Source organism: Fundulus heteroclitus, unplaced genomic scaffold (genome assembly GCF_011125445.2).
Source record: "Fundulus heteroclitus isolate FHET01 unplaced genomic scaffold, MU-UCD_Fhet_4.1 scaffold_192, whole genome shotgun sequence".
Classification (NCBI taxonomy): Eukaryota; Metazoa; Chordata; class Actinopteri; order Cyprinodontiformes; family Fundulidae; genus Fundulus; species Fundulus heteroclitus.
This window is the reverse complement of record NW_023396604.1, coordinates 90,291-109,998: the sequence shown is the minus strand read 5'-3', so window position 1 is coordinate 109,998 and position 19,708 is coordinate 90,291. Positions and strand designations below refer to the sequence as shown.

Sequence of the window (19,708 nt, the reverse complement as noted above, 5' to 3'; positions counted from 1 at the left end):
TCAAACAATATGCAGATTAAAGTGAAGCTGATCAAGTATCCAGATGCACTCTGTCCAATTGATCTAAGGCTGAGTAATTTGAGAGAGCAGAACACTGGTGACAAGACCAGATGCCTTTCAAATTATAACTTAGATAGTCTTTTCAAGCTTTCAAAACAGATGCGTATATAACAAAGAAGACCACATTTACAGGATTCCTACACAGTCTGGAATTAAATTTAAGCGTTTTCAAGGACTGCTCAGGTCCTGCAGGAAACAGTCCATCTATCCAAGCAGCCAGCTGTCTGAAAGTTGTTTCTTCCAGGCAATTAGTCAGTCTGCATATTGGTATAGAAATGTAAGCATTTGTGAGTGTAGTCAGGAGGATCCACCTCACTTTAAAACAACGTTGAGTGCTTGGTAATGGCTAGAAAAGCACAATATAAGATCAGTCCATTTATGAGGCATCTGCATTTTTTCTGTCATTTGGCCCTTTAGTCTGCTGAGGCCAGTGAAATGTCATCAGTGCAGACAGAGCGTCTGCATAATGTTGCATTAGATTAAGTAAAATTATTGTTAGGTTACTGCTGTCACATTTGAGTGCAACTTGCATTGACTCTGTAGCATCGTTAGCAAAGCAGTACCAGCAATTTGTTGTCTTTAGTTAGTTCTTTAGTTAGTGAAGCTTATTTTTTGACCAGTCCCAAATCTGATTCTGCTAGGATCACAATGTGCATGATACAGCTCCAGATTTGTCAGGAGGCAAAGCTGGAGCTTATATAGGTATATCTTTCTATGCCACTAAAATGCAAGGCAGATGCACAATAGTGATGGAAATATATAAAAAAACAAAAATCTAAATCTGAATCAGCTGATTAGACTTCAAATTAAATAAGTGTTGACCAGTAAAATCTTTTATCATTTCAGGAAAAATGTTGCTTGTATTCAAAAACAGACATTAAAAAGGGTAAAAATGGTTATTATCGCAGCTAGCATTACTTAAACAATAAAATGTTTTTTTTTGTTGTTTTTTTACATACATAGATGGGTAAATCGCCTGCAAATGCACTCCTATAGGGAAGAGATCAGATACCCGGTGTGGTCTGGGTTAATATAAATCAGTTTGGTCTTGTTTTTACAATCACTTTTATGGTTTAATTTTCTCTCTGGGCACTAATCTCTGATCGATGTTTAAGGTTGATGTCCCTCATTTTCTGTGTCTGAAGCTAAATGGCAAACAGCATCCAATGAGGTGTAAAATGAGCCGTCACAGTTCAGTCCCGACTCCTCAGTCCCAGTTACGCCACATTAATTTGGGTTTCTACACTTTCAGGAGTTTTATAACAAATTGATTCTGGTTCCTTCGGTAAATAATTTAAATACTGCAGATACCATGTCAGCATGCAAGAAAGTACAAAAGAAAGAAAGAAAACAATGAGCTGTAATGCAAAGTCAATGTCAGTAAATTTTTCATGCCGTGGTAATGGTCTAAATCTATTGTGTTAAATTTCATAAAATTGAATTAAAATATTGCAATGTAACAGGATTTTTTTAAAACCTGAATTTAAAACAAAAAAAACCCTAATTATTCCTACTGCTGCTAAGACGTGTAGTACTGAATCTTACAGTAGTACATTTTGAGTGGCTACAGTGCAGAAAGCCTTTTTTGTAGTGGCGTTGTATTCTATAGAGCAGGGGTCACCAACATGATGCCCACGGGCACCAGGTAGCCCCTAAGGACCCATTCTAAAACTAGCACAACTCTCCAGTGAGATGCATCTGAAATGTTATTTTAGTCTGTTGCTTTACTTTTGTAATCACACTTGCATTTCTGTTAGATTTAAAAATGACAATATCGCTCACAACTTGTCAACTGTAGTTTCAACACAGTGTTGCAGGTGTGATGTTTGACTGCTCTGACAGCAAATATGTCAAGACAGTTGTACAGAAGAATCCTTCTTTTGTCCAGCTGACCAGCAGCATGCAGCAACATTCGTGGAAAGAAAGGTTCTGCCTTATTCTCTTCACCTTAGAGCAGGATAAAACTTGGGTCCCTCTCTGGTCTCTGATAAACCATTTGAAACCTTAAAAACAATTGAATTTTACGCTACAGTCAGTCATTCACACCCTGACGGTGGTGAGCTTTGTTAGTAGCCATAGCTGCCCTGGGGCAGACTGACAGAGGTGAGGCTGCCATACGTCACCAGCAGGCAATTCAGGTGAAGTGTCTTGCCCAAGGACACAGAAAATGAGACTGTCGGAGCAGGGGATTGAACCGGCAACCTGCCAGTTCCAGGACGAAACTCCCTAACAGTAACTTAAAACTGTGGTATATCTTGATAAAGGTAAGCAAGTCATGCTTAGTAGAAAAAACCTGGAAAGATAGAAATTAAAAGCAAATCCAAAAGCAGGAACCTAATTTCTATGCAGAAAACCAAACAAAAAATTATTTGCATCTCAAAAAAATATGCAAAGCTCAAAAACTCTTAGCAGCTTTATTTTTTTAGCTAACATCTGATCCACTCAATGAACCTCAACCATCTTTTCCCCGTCTCATTTATCCTGACTGCAGCACAGCCTAGTAACTGCGGTGCTGCCTCGCTAGGGTTACAGCTGGTGATGTCTAACCAGTACCACCTTTCAAAAAGGCTATTTCTGTGTAGAGATAAGGAAGGAAACAGGCTGAACAAGGCTTACTCAGCAGCAGCGAGGGCCACACAACCACCAACTTGTACCTGTGCACACACAAACAGCCACATATAATACCTAACAATGTTGCTCTGTCTGACATAACAACCCACACAGTCTGAGGGCCTTTTGATAACATTTCCTGCGTTTTAAATTGGCACAGTGTTCTAGGTTTTCCCACCTGAAACAAAAATATCTCTCAGTACAACTAGTACATGAATATCAGATACCATTAAACACATTGTGTTTGGAAAGCTCTGACCCACCTATTCTATTGAAAGATGATAACTCTATTTCCTAAAAAGTGAACAAAAATAATTCTGTACTTTTTAGAATCAGATTTTTAAATAGTCTTTGATACAATATATTCAGACCTTAAACCTCTGTAGAAACTAGGAAGTCTGCAGCGAGACTTGGATTAAGCTGTCTGTCAATTTAGGGGGAACAAACAGTATCAGGCAATTCATCCCATTTCTGAAGCCTTTGTGGATTTTTCCTAATCAGAAAAAAAACAGAAACACACTCCAGCTCAACTTTACTCAAAATGTTTTAGATTTCACAGGCCTCTTCCTGCGTCGGAAACCATTTTTACCCTGAAGCTATTACCACTGAAGCCTTCAGTGAAACCACACAGCCAGTGATCTTGCAGCTTTAACTCCCTGAGGTGTACAATGTTTTAATTAGGTTGTATGGAAGAAAAACAGTCTCATTAGAAACAGACTTTTTTTACATTGAATTTATAAAACTGAATTTTTATCCTGTGAAATTATGTTTGCAATTCTTTTGTTTCTTTTCTTACTTTATATTCTGCAGCACTAGATCAAGTTTTTTAGTCAATCAAATTATGCTCGTTTGATGCATTATTATTAATTATGCTGGTTGCCTGTGATACACAGAAAAAGGTGGTCATTGAGGTAGCAGAGAGGATGTACATCGTAGCCCTAACCCTGGTGTTGGAGGACATCTGCAAAGGTGGTGTTTTATTTTACTTTGCTCACATCCAACCCTACAACAGTAAAGGTTAATACCTGTCAGTTCCCGCTATCTTAAAAGGTCTAAAGACCTAGCTCGCTTAGCAGTAATAGAGCTCTGCCCCCTGTACCTGGATTGCTGTACACTGTTATAATCTGGTCTGTGTTCTGAGAAAAGATCCTTCCCCTCAAATCTGGGAGCCGAAAACGACACGGACGCCGATGCAGACGACCAATCTTCTCCTCCTGCACGGGAGGCCCGAGAAGCTCCTTCAACAGCGCCAATGCTGCCTTTTAGGTGAGAAATGTGCGGGTATAGCCTATATCTGTTTTATACTATATTGGATGTTTGCCTTTGTTTGTATGTCTGTGGGTGTCTCTAAGTTAAAAACAATTATTTATGTGTGTGTACCTATGAAGTGATAGGTTTGTGTTTCCACATTTGTATGCCAGCATTTGTCTACGTATGTCTGTCAAAATATACATCTACATAAAGATCTGTCTGTGGCTCTGTACATTCAAAGTAATTAGTATGTCTGTGTATGCATATCAATTGGCAAGAATTGTGTGCATCTCTTTCTGTATAGAAATTGGAAATAATTATTCATGTCAGCGAATATCACTTGTAGTATCTGTGTGTTAGAACATTTATGTTAGTACCTTTCCCAGGTAAAGAAAAGGCGGTGATATGACTGGCATGGACACCGATGAGGAAGAGAATCGTTGGCAACGTGAGCGGTAGCACCACAACTTCTGGATGGAAAAACTTTAGGGGTTTTAGGACACAGTATATAAAATGGAATTTTTAACAATGCAGTGAAAGGCAGACAGGGAGAAGTCATAAAAAATTTCACAGGTTGTCTTAACACATTAATATAGATAGGTGTGGCTTTTATTTACATATTTTCTCTACTGTAGCATCCACTTCCATTTATTGGTTCCCATTATTTAATCGATTTGTAGGAATATGTATTTTCTTTGACAACATGTCCGCTGTTTTTAAAAGGATTTTGCCACAGAAAAGAGAGACTTTGGCAGGTACCGTATTTTTCGGACTATAAGTCGCATTTATTTAGACATTTATTTCACACAATCTGAAACTAAAAACTGACATATAATCTGGTAAGGCAATGTATTAAATTACACAGCTGCATCCACAATCAGCTGAATAATATGGAACATACCTGGGAGGATGAATGGGGTAAATTAGCACAACAAGCCACTAACTCCAACCCGGAAAGTTCTGGTCAGAGCATTTCGGTCTAATTACACTGAAAATAGACTGTAGGTGTAACAGTTTTACATGCTAAGATACAAGGACCGCGGAACCGGTAGGGCCGGTAGGGCCGCGGCCCTACCTACTTTTAATGATCAAACATGTAAAATAATATATAAATAAAATTAAATTATTCAATAGCTATTTTTTCAAATGCACAATAGTCTATGACAGCAGCATCATTCTCCAATGAGAAAGCGATAAATCATCCCATCTAAAAATGTATAGGGTAGTTCACTGCTATTGTTTTCATCCGGGTTTTTCGCGCATGCGCGACTGGTAGGCAAAAGGCGAACACAATGGCGGACGAGAACAGATAAACTGCTCCAGACAGCCGCAGAAGCGACTGCTGCTGCTGCTGCCGCCGCTTCTCCGGCCCGTGTAGCGATCGCCACCTCCCCTCTGCCGCTATTTAAGTAGAACAATGACTAGAGCAGAATTAAGTTGTATTTACCAGAGATGAAGTGTAGACTGCAAATTCTGTCGTAGTATGATGGGTCCCCCAGTCCATTGGGAGTGTCTGCCTGCGCTCTTTTCATTGAAAATATCCATTTCTTTCTTCGTCCTTCCTCCTTCGGTAAACGACAGAAACGTACATCCAACGATTTGGATTGCCTCTCTGTGCAACCGGGAGCACAACAAGTCGTAGGCATTGTTTGGATTCCAAAAATAAACTAACTATAAGTACGCTCTAAATCACCCGTTTTGTCATGTAGTAGACGAGAACAGTACTGTTTGTGCCTACACGCCGGTGTTGTGCGCAATTCTGTTCCCCCATGGAAATCTGTTTCCCCTGTGTCGGGAGCGCGCATTGCAGCGAGGGAGGCTGGGCTGAACACTGTCACGTCACTTCTGATAGATTTCTCGGTTAAAACCAAAAATTAAAAAAACTCAAGTCAAGGTTTTAAAATTCACTTTAATGGGTAGCTGTTTCCAAAATTATAAAATACACACCACAAATTAATAAAACAAGGTCTTTAAACATTTTCTAAACAGTAAAAAATCACGTGATGCACATTTGCATTATTGATTGAAGGACTAGCAAGTCCGTTGGGTTAACTCGCCACTTTTTCTAAAAATCAGCGTAGGAAGAGCCTGCTTTATTACTTTGTGGTGTGTATTTTATAAATTTTTAAACAGCTACCGATTAAAGTAAATTTTACAACCTTGACTTGAGTTTTTTTTTATTTTATTTTTTTTAACGAGAAATCTATCAGAAGTGAAGTGAAAGACTTAAAAATAGCATAAGAAGACCCTGTTTTATTAATTTGTGGTGTGCGCACAACACCGGACCTGGACGTAGCGCTGACGTCACGCGTGAACTACCCTATTGGCTGATTGTGTCATGTGATGTAAACAAAATGACCGCTACTTCGTTTGCTTCGTTAGCTTAGTTAGCTTTAAGGCTGTGTCCACTGCAAGTGCTGAGAGGTGTTTCTCGTCCCTCCGTCGTATCAAGACCTATCTGAGATCAACAATGACCCAGAAAAGACTAAATAGCTTGATGTGCGCCCACACACACAGGGATCTTTTGACCATAGTGGATGCTTTGAGGATAGGACTTCATCCAGCATAATGACAGATGGAGACAATTTTCCGGGAATATTTAGAGCAGGGGTGAGTTTGACTTTTCTTTTTAAAGTATTTTTATTCTGTAAATATTGTGTTAGCTGTAATATAATGATTGTAAGTGGAAATAAATACGGGGCGTGTGTGCTGGAACGTCAGAAAAAAAAGTTAAATAAATGGGTAGTTCACTTTCATCCGGGTTTTTCGCGCATGCGCGCCGGACTGATGGGCCCGACCAATTTAAAATGCGTTCCGCGGTCCATGCTAAGATAGCAGTAAGACACGGATGTCTCTGCAACATAAAGCTCACGTGCATTAGTGAAGTTGTAAAACGGCCGGACACCAGACCTATGAGCTAGCGCTAGCTGTTATTAGCTGCACTGACAGCCCACTAACAGGGTTCTGTCATGGTCTAGGCACTTCTGGGCACATGTGTGGTGTCTGCAGCACCACGCATACTGAAACAGCGAACCAACATATGTACATGTGTTCAGTCTTTGATGTTTATAAGTTAATGTTTTAATAATTTAAGTGATACAGGAACAGCATATAGTTTCCACAAGCCTAGAGCGCCCTCTTGTGGCTATAGACGGTAACGTTTACTACTCGGTTCATGTTGTTCAGAATGATTTACCATTTAAAATTGATATATAAGTCGCACTTAACTATAAATTGCAGGATCGGCCAAACTATGAACAAAAGTGCAACTTACAGTCCGAAAAATTTGGTACTTGTTAATATTTTCCATCATTATTCATACTTTAGTAACTTTGGTCATTTCCCATCCACAAAACCCTAAACTATTTGAGGGAAGATGTCAATTTGTACCCACCTTTGGGATGTTTTGTTTGGTGAAGAAGCAAACTAATCTAACAGGCAGATAACAGGGAGGCCGTCCTCTGCCTGTTAGGGAACATTTGGTATTCGGCCAGGATTACAGGTTTATGGAAATCTCAAAGTTAATGTAAGAATCTACATTCTGCAGAGAATACACGAGGAGACCCAACTCACCTCCTTCATTCAAAGTATCAGATTCTTCCCTCAGGTGGGTGCCTCAGGGTTAATGCATGAAGATCGAACCAACACAAGAACTCATTTGTACCGTTCCAATCAACTGAATTTTAAACTTCATTTACTGTTATTTCGGTTTATTGAGTTATCTTGATCTTATACGTTTAGTACTCAGACATTGTGTAATATATGAGAGGCAACAATAGATTTAAGTGGGAATGTTATGTGATATTTATGTTTTTTTTATTTGTGCAGCAGCATGTTTGTATTCAAGACAACTTTCCTTTGAACAATTAATCTAATCAAATCTAAAGTTCCAGCTACTAATGACTAAAATGACTGTCTTGATTTATACTGACTCCTCTCTTAACAGTGTGATGTTACCTCTACTGAGAATGATGAATGACCACCCAAAGCACATAAAACATAAAACAACATGCATATTGTTTGTTTGTAACAAGAAATCAAGGCCAAAGCTTTTTTAAAAAAAACTATGTTTGGAAATTGGCCACAGATTTCTACAAGTGGTGCTTCTCTACCAAAAAATAAAGCCCAAACCTTAGAAACTGAATGCTGACATGCAGTAAGTACAATGTAACCAACAAAGCAGTTCTCTTTTAACTTCCCTGACCTGACACTTCTGTTTGTGGCGCAGGAACAGACACACGCCCCATTGCAGATCCACCGAGACTCCAAAAGGTTGAGCCGAGGGCTCCACAGAGCTGACAGACACTTCCTGCTCTGATAATGACCTAAGCTCAGCCTAAACATGATCTCCTAACAGGACGTTAAACACTGGCACTCTGTGGTGAGCCACTGGAACAAGTATCTAAACTGAGTGACATTCAAGATATGGCTCAACTCAGAGGTTGTGATTATGACTGTAAGCTGTAATTACGGCTGAATGAAATCCTCCCTCACAAACACTGTTCTCTGCGCAGGCTGCATGGCTTAAAATACATTGGGTTAGCTTTTTCGTTTTAAGTTACGGTTAGAGATGTTTTGAACGAGAAACGCGTCGTTGAGTTGCAGTTGCTTCACAGTAACTACAGCAGAGAGTGGATTCAGATTTTTGGCTTTTAGCAAAACAACAGGTTACATCACTAAAACACAATTTTCTAGTTTTATGTAATAAAAAAATAGGATAACTTTGTTTGGTCGATATAAGAAAGAACTGAGCTGAGGAAAAACTGGATGCATGTTTAAAGTAAAGGTTGGAAAAATGTTGCCGTCAGGAAAGAGATCTAGGATGTCAGTTTGTGTATTAAGTTAGTTTTGGAGCTCTGCCTTTTCTTCATGCTGATATTAAATATCAGCAAGCATTTTATTAGATTTTTGGACTTTGGGAATGAATAAAAGAACATTTTGTGTAGAATGTGTTCGAATCACTTGTGCCTGCTAAACATTTCCATCTTCTATCTGACTTTCTGTGGATGCAAGCTAAAAATCTGTTTGTTTTTTTACCACTAAGTAAACCCAGTCGGTATACAAGCTAAGATTAATGAGTTAATCTAAAATTGATTGATCTTATTAATCTAATTAGACGTTTTCTTAAAAACCTGAGCGTTATTTTGTATCAAGAGGGTCTTTCCATAACATGACTGTGTCATTTTTAACAGTACGCTGAATTTAAAAAAGAGGCACAGCATTATATATTAACAGTTTATTGTGCCATCTATATTAAATACTGAGTGAATAAACAAAAGAAATTGTGGTTTTCTCATGCATTAGTGAAGTTAGACATATTTATAAAATAAATAACATTTTTGTAACTGTGGTCAGGACAAGGGAAAGAAAACTGAGCGGAAATCCAGTTACCTCCGATTGGCCAATTTTCTGAGTGTATTTTGTACATGAAATACACTCAGAGTTATTTTTACTGATGCTATAAAAAGAGATGCTAAAGTTATGACATATTGTTATCCTTTTCAGATCAAAATTGGATCCTAATGAAATCTTCCTTTCTACCATAAACACATCTCTTAAATGATGTCCCAATGAATTAATGATCATTCACCACAAAATGGCACCTTTATAGACAGTGCATGGATTAATAATTTAACATCTAAAAGATCTTGCAGTGTCTCTGAACTGATGAGCATTAAGTAAACCACAGCTGTTATTCATTCTAAAAGGATCTAGTTGGAAAAAAAGTTTATACATTTTGAGGGGTGCAAAAAAACAACCTTACTGAGCTATAATATTTCTAATAAAGCCGATCAGCTTTAATTCGATATGCTTTTCATTTGTAGATACCTCAGGCCTTTTACTGTATTAGTAGATTTTCAGATATGGAGAAACGGTGGGCTCTTTAACTCTGTGCTGTTTTGGAGATAAGCATTTTTGTCATTTTATTACTATAAACATTAAAATATTTTCAGTGCTCCTAATGACAGGCGTTTGACATAGAAATGGTAAAAAAAAAAAAAAAAAAAAATCAGTATCAGACTGGAAATTAGCCACAGAATTACTACTCTCCAGTCTTTGCTTTTACACAGCTTCAACTTCTCAGTCATGACAACCTGAAATAACGAAACTAATAGTGTGCAAAATTAGTATCAAGTCACTCTAACGACTGCTGAGCCAACATTTTAGCCCCTGAGCTTTTTCACAGCATTTCTAAGTTTAACTACAATGTTTCTCCTTTTTTCAGCTGACACTGTTGTAAAGTTGTCCACAAAAGCTGTCAAACTTTTCAGCAACGTTACGGCCCTGCTCCCTGCTCTTGGCTCCTTTTTAACAGGGGCTTTATACATTTTTAAATGGATTCCTTGCATACTTTTGTGATATCTAGGTCAGTTCAAGTCCTCTCGTTACCCTGTTTTTCTCGCTTATACAATAATTGTTTTAGCCTCGCCCTGTGAACCGTGGTAGAGACCTCCAACATGGAAGACATGAACTTTAAACAATCCTGGATGATATGTTATAAGAGTCCGTGGTTCATCAAAAACAACAGAGCTGAGACTACAGGAGGCAGAATTGCAGACAAAAGAGCAGCATAGTGAGGGGCTTTCAGGGGACATGTCTCCTCCTATAAATATTTTAAATCTGTATCAAACACTTGAATCTGGACCAGTGAGCACTACATGCTTCAATTAATTCTGTCCGACACATATCTTAGGAAGCCTCGCTGCCCAGGAGTCGCATCACCAGGCCAGCTTTATGTATGCGGATATTCTAACAAACACACGCAGGAAAACACACACGTCCTCAGTATTCAGGAGCACCCCCAGTGGTGCAATCATCGTCCTCGCTGCTACAGAGCAGCACCCACAGCAGCCACAACAACCAAGGATCCAAGAGACTCCCAGCTGTGTGCAGAACAACCACTCATGCTGCATCTGTGCCACTGCAGAGGCAATTACAATGCACATTTTACCAGGAAACGTGAAAGGTGGGTGTATCTTAGTTTAGCAATTCATCCCATGTCCAGCTGACCAACGAGACAGGATCACAACGTGAAGCTTGGTCGTAATCTGTTGATACACTGGGTTGTTCTGGGTAAACGATATGTCTAAAAAAAACTTTGAGAGGTTTGCCTTGTTATTTGTCTTTCAAAAATGTAAACATATTCAAACAGAGTGTTGAGAAATAATGGGAAGACCCTGTTGCATTTCAACTAGAAATAAAGACACAGATACGTTTGTTGGTCCTCCTGTAAAGAATAGGTAAAAAGAATACTGAAGCAGCGTAATCTGACACCAAAGAAGTAAGAAGGAAAAAACATGTATAGAAATCATTGTTTTGAACAAAATCTAAATGTACTCATGACAGATTCATCCATTGTTCACCATATAAAGACCATGCTGTACCTCTCATCAATTGATGGCCTCAGTTTGCCCCTTTAAGACATGTTGGATACACACTTGTGCCAAGACAAGACATGCTGCTGGTTTCCTGTGTTGCACCAAAAAGCATTGACGCAGACTGGTCGAAGCAAGTCAGAAAAGAGTCACTGGGTGGTGTGCCTTGAAGTGTCTGGCGCTGACCAGGTCCGACCAGTGTTTTAACATGTGCACCATGCTGCTGACGAGTGCTGCCCTTTTTATTGTTAATCCTGTATTACTACATTTTCAGTTACTTTAGATAACACTAAACATGTTTCCAGCCAATTATCATGCAAATTGTGTTGCAAATAACAAAATGCAAATTGGGCGTATTTCGATCCACTGGTTTGGGGCAAGCTAACTATGCTAATTTGCAGGTTTGGAGTGAAACAGGCCACGCTACGCAAAGCATAATTTGGGCAGAAGTTTACGTCACGCATGGCTGTAATAAACAGGAAGTAGAGGCTGCAAACTAGAATGGACCACATGTCTAAAAAAAAAAGGAAAGAGGTTTTCAGGAATGTGTTGCTATGGGGGCAAGTTGTATTTATTATCTCAACTTGTACTGGCGATGTCATTTGTAGTCCAGAGACGTTGAGAAACAAATGCCTTTCAATGTGCATTATGGGAATATTTGGGAACATGGCAACAGCAGGACAGCTGATCATTCATGAGGAAAATGTTTGCAACGTCAGAAATTATTCTGCAAATGGGTTTTCATCTCCTGTTTTGTTGTGCATTAATTGTTTTTTGGCAAAAACCAAAGACCACCTCAAGCGAGCGTAAAAACTTTTTGTGAAATTGAGGAAGTTATTTCAAATTTTGCTGCTTCCATTAAGTTTTTCTAATGTGATATATCACATGCAGTTACTTTGGCAAATGTGAATCAGTCAGTTTGTATCGATTTTGACAAGGATTTGCACTCAATCTACTTATTTTCTCCAAGAGTCACATCAGTACCTGTGTCTATTAGGGAGGGCTACACCAACGGACAAAGCTTGATTAATGTAGAGATCTGACAATTAATTTGCCAATCAGACCCAATCAATATCATTTAAATTTTCCTTTTGCTCTAATTGCCATTTAAAATATAGGAAAATCTTATTTTGATATTTTGATGAAATAAAATTAAAACTTCAACCACTTTTTGTCAATAAACCAACAGCATTTCTTGAAAGCACTTTTCTTGATTAAACAAAATGATAAAGTTTAGGTAGCTCTGTACAGTACTCACAGATTTATTTTTCTCTTTTATGCGTTGCAGCTCTTGAGGGGAAAAAAAGAGGAAGTCGCTATTCAGGTCAAAAAACAAACAAACAAAGAAACAAAAAAGGGTATTGGCCAGGAAAAGCTTGATCTCTATTTCTAACTATAGGTTTGATAATCAACTCGAAATATTTTTTTAGCAGCTGCTGACAAGCCAGGCTGGGAAACTAAGGTTAATTTGACCAACTATACTGAAAAGCAAAACTATGCAGAAGTGGGAAGAAAGACGACACCCATGGCGGACAACAATGAGGAGAGCAGTCAATGGAGGGAAAGCTGCGGTTAGAAAAGTGAACGACCACGCAAGAAAATCAGATTTCACAAAAAAAAATTGGAATTGAGCATAAAGACCTGCAGTGTGAACGTAGCCTTAGAAACTAATGCAAACATCAATGTTCTACTCATTCACACAGTATTGTTCATCAGCTGGTCTTTATGTATAAATATATATTGTAAGTCTGGCTTTCTCCTAAAATGATCATGATAGTTTGTTTAAGTGGTGCTAACATTAAATCTAGGAGTGAAGCACCCCTAAAAATGGCCTAGAGTCATCCGTTGGCCTGGGCCTTTCACTGATGTCAAGGTCTGTGAAAGTTACAATGTCAAAATGGACTAGTTCTCCACCATACGACCCCACAAATTATTTCTGCTGATTTGTGATTACCGATTTGTTCAAACTGCTTCTTTTGTCCAATGTAGCCAGTTTAAGCAACTTTAATGCCACCCCCCTAATTCCATACCTCTACAGCTTTTTTAGTAAGATGTCATAGTTGACAGTATGAAATGCTTTCTTGTGATCAAAAAATACACCTATTGCTATTTTCCCTTTGTCAATCCTGTATGATTTCTTCTGACAACTGCATCAATGCCATTGTTGTGGATTTGTTTTCTCTGAAGACTGTCAGTACGTTACGCTTTCTAATAAAACCTTTCAACCTTTGATTTAAAATGTTCTTAATATACATTTTGCATGAGTTTTTCTTCATTTGGTTTGTATCAAAAATAAATATGTTTTGAAATAAAAACAGACATATTGTACCAAGATTATCAGTATCAGGACCAATCAATGTCACATTGTTCAGCATCTGTAGGAATAAGTGTTGACTTTCTGATTTAAATGAAAGCAATCTGTAAATGTTGGCCATTTTTACTCAAGGCTTTCATACCGTGAGAATCTCACATCGCTCAATGCCTATGTGTGAACAAGGGAACAGCATTAGGCAAGGAGTGAAGCTCTTCTAAGCCTTAAAAGCATTTTAAGTATTGATAGTTTGGTGTTGTAGTGTCTTATTAGCTTTAGAGGCAGTTGATTCTGAAGATGAACTTGTTCAACTCATCATCAGATTGATACTCTATAAGTGTTGTTCTGCAAATAGCATGATTATATCTGAAAAAAGTGATTTTGCAAAAATGGATATTTCAAAGTGTAAGTATAAAAGGATGCGTTGACTGAGATAGACGTTACATCTAATTCAGTTGAAGAGAGATTTGTTCTGGAAGTCAGCCAGGGGCAGGCAGGGAAGTTAATTCTCTTCCAGTGAGCCATTAGTCAGAGTCATTTGGGAGAGATTAAGCAAAAAGGATTTATTTTAGAAGATTGACAATTACTGCAGGATCAAATTGTCCCTCCTGCTGGTCATGCTGATTCATAGACTTTTACTTCAGGAGTCTACGTGTTCTGCAGGTTTACCAGGTACAAAAAAAAAAAGAAATCAATTTGTCTTCTTTTCTTTGTATAAATTTCAAACCACTGTGATTATTGTTATTCTTTCAGTGAGTCTCTTGAACTGTTATTCATTCCACAAATTACCCTCTTCTGTACTGAAAGACAGACTTTATAGACGTTACATTAATACAACACCAAACACAGAAATAAAAGCATTAAAGCATCTAGAGTCAGTCTGCAAATGAGTAATTAGAGATGGTGATTGATCAGAACACTACGCATGTTTTATCAATGCATAATATAGAAATCACTAAGTACACAATTTCATTGGGCTATGAAAGATCACATAAAAACATATTACGGATAAAAGGGATTCAGTGTTAATGTTTGTGTGTTTCTGATAAATGTGTGTTTGTACATCAGTGTATCTAACTGTGTGTACACTTATTTATTACATAACAGCTTTGCCTGCATATGGGTTAGAGGCAGTTGATCTGCATAATGATGGCAAATACATGAAAACAAGAGGAGGATTAAATCGAGACGACTGCAACACAGATCCAGAGAAACAGTCAAACAAAAGTGGACGCGGGTAGTCACTGGGATTTTTGGTAAGTTTGATGACTTCTGTGAATAAATGTGACCATATATTCTTTAACACTTCTGAAATCTGGAGAGATGAAAACTCACATTTTCTCAAGCTTGGGTTCTAACATTATAGAAGCTAAACTGTACAACTGTGCTAGCTTCTTAAATCATATGTTTTTATCCTATTTAAAAAATGGCCCAGCAAAAGAAGAACGACAAATCCAACGTGGCCCGTGAAAAGCCAGTAGAAGTCCTGGGTTGGCTGGCTGTGGAAAATGAGCTGGCAGCGCTTCAGGATGGGCAACAACACTTCATAAAGCATTGGAGGCTATTAGCCTTATAGTGTGTATTAGGTATATCTAAATCTACAAAGATAGTGCAATGCACACAGATAGCTGGATATCCCAAACTCAGCTCGGCACAATTTTTTTAAGAACTGGGGAACCAGTGTGTTGTTGTCATGTCACATATTAATTAGCATAAACTGTGGAATAAACATGTTGTGGCTGCGTTTTAGTATTTTCATGGGTGAGTGGGGTGTGCATGTGTGTGACGGGGGGACATCGTGACCTCATTCTGTCAGCCCACCCTTTACAGCAGTTGCAAAATAAAAGCAGAAAAAAAACCCCATCATTTTCTGAAAAAGAGGCAGAACTCTATTTAATGTATTGCCGCTTTGTTCTGCTCGTCGTTGAACTGGGTTGAAGCATATCTCTGCTGACACTAACCCGTAGGACCCTAAGAGAACCGAATTTGGCTACGATTAGACGGGCTGACTGAGAACTATTTTCTCCTGCGTTCAACGTTCCCTGAAGCTAGGGATGTTTCTGATGAAAACCCAGAACAACCTGAGGTTGTCTGTCACGGCTTTAAATGTGGAAGCTGGGTTCTCTCGTTTTGAATTACACTGTTGCTGTGGCGTGTGCACTTGAGCCAACAACTCAACTCACCGGTGATAATGAGTGTGTGGATAACTCCGGCCTCATTGAACATTCGCCGGATGTGGTTGTCATACAGAGAGAGTGCTTGTCCTTTCCCGCTCTGTGGGTTCACAAACAGCATCAGCCGGCATGGACGGGGCAAGGAGCTCAGCAACACCCCTGGATAGGAGAGAAAGGGAGAGACAAATGTAACAAATCACTTAGCAGCACCCTGCTATTGGGGAAAAAAGCAAAAGAGTCATGGAAGTGCCTAGGCACACACTGCCAGGGATTCTATCATTCCACTTTCAAATGAAATTCATCTCTGAAGGAAGTAATAACTGCTCCCCACCAACTGGCCAGCTAATGCTCCTCTCCAGGTACTCCAGCTTCCTCCCAAAGTCCAAAAACATACCTATTAGGGTAAATGGTTTCTCTGAATTTCCCTCAGGTATGATGATGTGCATGCAACATCGCTGTGTGTCTGCATTGTCCTGTGACGGTCTGAAGGCCATTTAAACAAAGACGCTGGAACGGCTAATTGGATACAGAAGATGGATGGGCAGTGAATGCCAGTGCATTTCAATTCAAGGATGGAATGTTAACCAAACCATTGTTGACATTGGAATGGAAGATTATTGTTATTATTTTTTTGTAACTGTTTGCAATTGTTGCAATTTCTCTGATTGTTTTAAAAAACGTCCTTTTTATCTGAGTAATGAGACGTGACAAGATATGAGACAGGATAAATCATTTAATGACCCTCCAGAGCAAAGAGACACAAAAAAAGGACTGGTGGACATCTGCTTGCAAATATGCACTTATGTGGGTTCTTATCTTTTCTAATCAGTTTTGGTTAAGTGTGGGTAAAAGAGATGACAGCGTCTCAAAAGGACTCCTTCAACACATTCCACACCATGAACAAACCACTGCAGTACAGCCTGAATGTCATGCCTGAAACCGGACGAACAAGAAGTTACAATAATTAACGGCCACTCAAATAGAAACCTGTGTTCTGTGTTGCAGGCTTCACAGAACAGACATCATGGTGATAATGGGACCTGGAGGCTCACTAACAATTAAATGTGTTGATGCATTTCCCCTGGCCCAGTTGATTACGTTATCAGATCAATTTGTACACCGCTTTTTGAAAAAAGCTTGATTAAGGACTGATCATATCTTTGATGCAAAGCTAAAACAATATACAGAATACGGCTGGTGATATGTTCAGGGTCTGTAACATATTGGAAGGGATCCTCTGCCCAAGTCTAAAGCATTTCACAGCTTCCAGCAGCTTTCAGGGTGTCCCTGTTTAGCTCCATCTAGCTTATCCATACAGATGCAGCTGTGCTGTCCCTTCTGAACAAAATCATCCAGCAACACGATGCAGCCACCACCGTGCGTCGCAGGAATGAGGCCGTGTCCGTGGCCATGTGTGGAGCTGGGTTCCCGCCAAACGTGGCTTTTTCTTCCATACAGGCCAGATTTGCAGAGGGCACAACTAACGGTTGTCTATCAACAGATTCTGCTACCTGAGCTGTGGATCTCTGCAGCTTCTGCAGGGCTTATTAGCCTGATTCTCCTGTTTATTCTCCTAACACTTTACATATGCGACATGTAGTTTTAAAATGGCTGCCATTTCTTAACAGGCTTGAAATCTTTGTTTTCAGATGGACTGAGCAGAGCTCTGTGAGATGCTTTCAAGCTTGGGATATTGTTTCAGATCCTCCCCACTTTAAACTTCTCCATAACGTCCTGCCTGACCTGCCTGCTGTGTTCTTTGGTCTTCATGATGCTGGGTGTTCACTAATGTTCGTAACAAATCTCTGCAGCCTTCATAGAACAGCCAGGCAATTTAGAAATGAGGTAACTTCTAAAGGGATCTGGTTGCACTAGATTCAATCCAAAGTAATTTGAGTTGAGTACAAATTCTACCAACCTTTTCTGAATTTTATATGTAAGTTTTAAAACTAGCTATCATTTTACTTCCACTTGATTGTTATTCTGCATTAGTCTGTAACATAAAATACCAATTAAAAACACTGAACATAACAGAATTGAAACAATGCAAGTAAGGAGTTGCAAATGTTTCCAAGACACTAGTTCAAAAGCAAAATGTAAATGTAAAATCATTTGATGATGCAGCAAATATGATTTGCCGTAAGAAACCATAAAGCAACATTTTATGAAATTTCCCCTCCCAGGTCCACCGATTCAGAGGATAAGGAGCTGTCTTGCACTGCATTTATAGACAAGTAGAAGGAGATGTACACACACACACACACACACACACACACACACACACACACACACACACACACACACACACACACACACACACACACACACACACACACACACACACACACACGGCGCTCTGTTTTCAGGTCGGTGAGAGAAACAAAAATCTGCAGTGGTATTCCTTGTGGACAGGGATGAGCCTTTGTTCTGCCGTCTACTGAATAGCCATCATAACGTGGCTGACAGCTGGTAAATGAAAAACAATTGAGGTGCAGCAGCTCTGGTTTAAAACCAGTTCCCATGAATCCACGGTGCTACAGAGTTGTAGCTCAGGAATGTAGAGAAACAGGTTAGAGGAAAGAAATGTTCCCGCGCTAAAAAGTCACTGAAGCTTTGGTTGTCCTGAGGTTGACTCAACAGCCTGCCTGGCTTTTGGTTTTCTTTGTCTAAAAGATGGCAGTTATCTTATAGTACATAAGTAAAGTATGTAATGGATTCAGGTAAAACAGGTGCAGACTTTAACATACCGTCCATGCTCCTTACAAAGGTTTGTTGCTTTAAGGGGAGGAGGAATGGGGTTTCATTAATGCACCGTAGTTATAATGTATAATATTTTAGCGTTGCTTATATTCAACATTTCAGACTAAGTTACTACCTTGTACAATAAACACTTATGAATGAGTTATAGCGTTTGCAGATTAATTAATAACATATCTATAAACTATTTAGTAAGTAATATTTTCCACCCATTCATAACTGCAGTATGAATCCAAATGTTGCTGATAATCGAGTCAAATATTTGAAAACATCGTTAATGCAATGTAATTTGAAAGCACTACATGTTGAATCGAAGCAAATCAATACAGTCCGTCTCTCAGCAGGAACGAATGAATACGAGGAAAATAGGCATCACATTTCCTTGTATCATTTAGACGTAAAGCAGATTTAAAAACTCCTGACTGGACTCCTGAGGGAAACACACAGAGATGCCCTCATGAATCAGCTGGCATGGCAGCTGGGAGAGAACACCCTGACCTTGGTGTGTGTGTGTGTGTGTGTGTGTGTGTGTGTCTGTGATCATGTACACAACAGCCCTGCTCGCCTAAACTGTCATGTCACTTCCTGTGTGCCAGCCTTTTCCCTCTCAGGACATTCCACCATCGGCTCGTCTCTGAGCTCGGGGTTTTCCTCTTCCAACATCTGTGCTGCACTGGCATCATGGCGGCGGGCCAAAGCCCAACATATATCTAATTAAGGATTGGACAGGAAGCCTACTTAAAACACTACCCAGTACAGACTTCTAAACCAAGCGAAAGTTATATTTTGGTGGGCAGGCTGTCATGACAGCAGATACTGTGTGTGTTGTGTGTTTTGTTTGGGCTGGGTGTGGACGTTAATGTTAACTGATGTATATCGCTCTGCACGCTAATTTGGTGGTTAAATATGTATGTGGAAAAACCACAGCAAAAACACACGCATGGAAATTTAGACAGTTTATTTCTCTCTTTTTTTTTTTAAAGAATAAAACTTGCGGCTTTTCTTGGATGTAGAGATAAGGCGGAGAGATTGAGGAGCAGTGAATCACCGTCCTTACAAGGTGTAGCAGAGGCACAGAAGACAAACAGAATAACAGCAGCAAAGCACCCCTCTGCACCTCAACTATGTTTACTTGATCCGTGATTACAGGCGTCTCATCTGCTCCCTTC

General features: G+C 39.3%; 1 protein-coding gene across 1 annotated transcript in view; it reads right to left on the bottom strand.

The window, feature by feature from the left end:
- Positions 1–19,708, bottom strand: part of LOC105919948 (sphingosine kinase 1) — a 54,837-nt gene that overhangs the window by 12,382 nt on the left and 22,747 nt on the right. Inside the window, exon 2 of the mRNA XM_012855420.3 lies at positions 15,792–15,941. Within this exon, the coding sequence (XP_012710874.2) occupies positions 15,792–15,941 (150 nt within the window). The remainder of the gene's footprint in view (positions 1–15,791; positions 15,942–19,708) is intronic.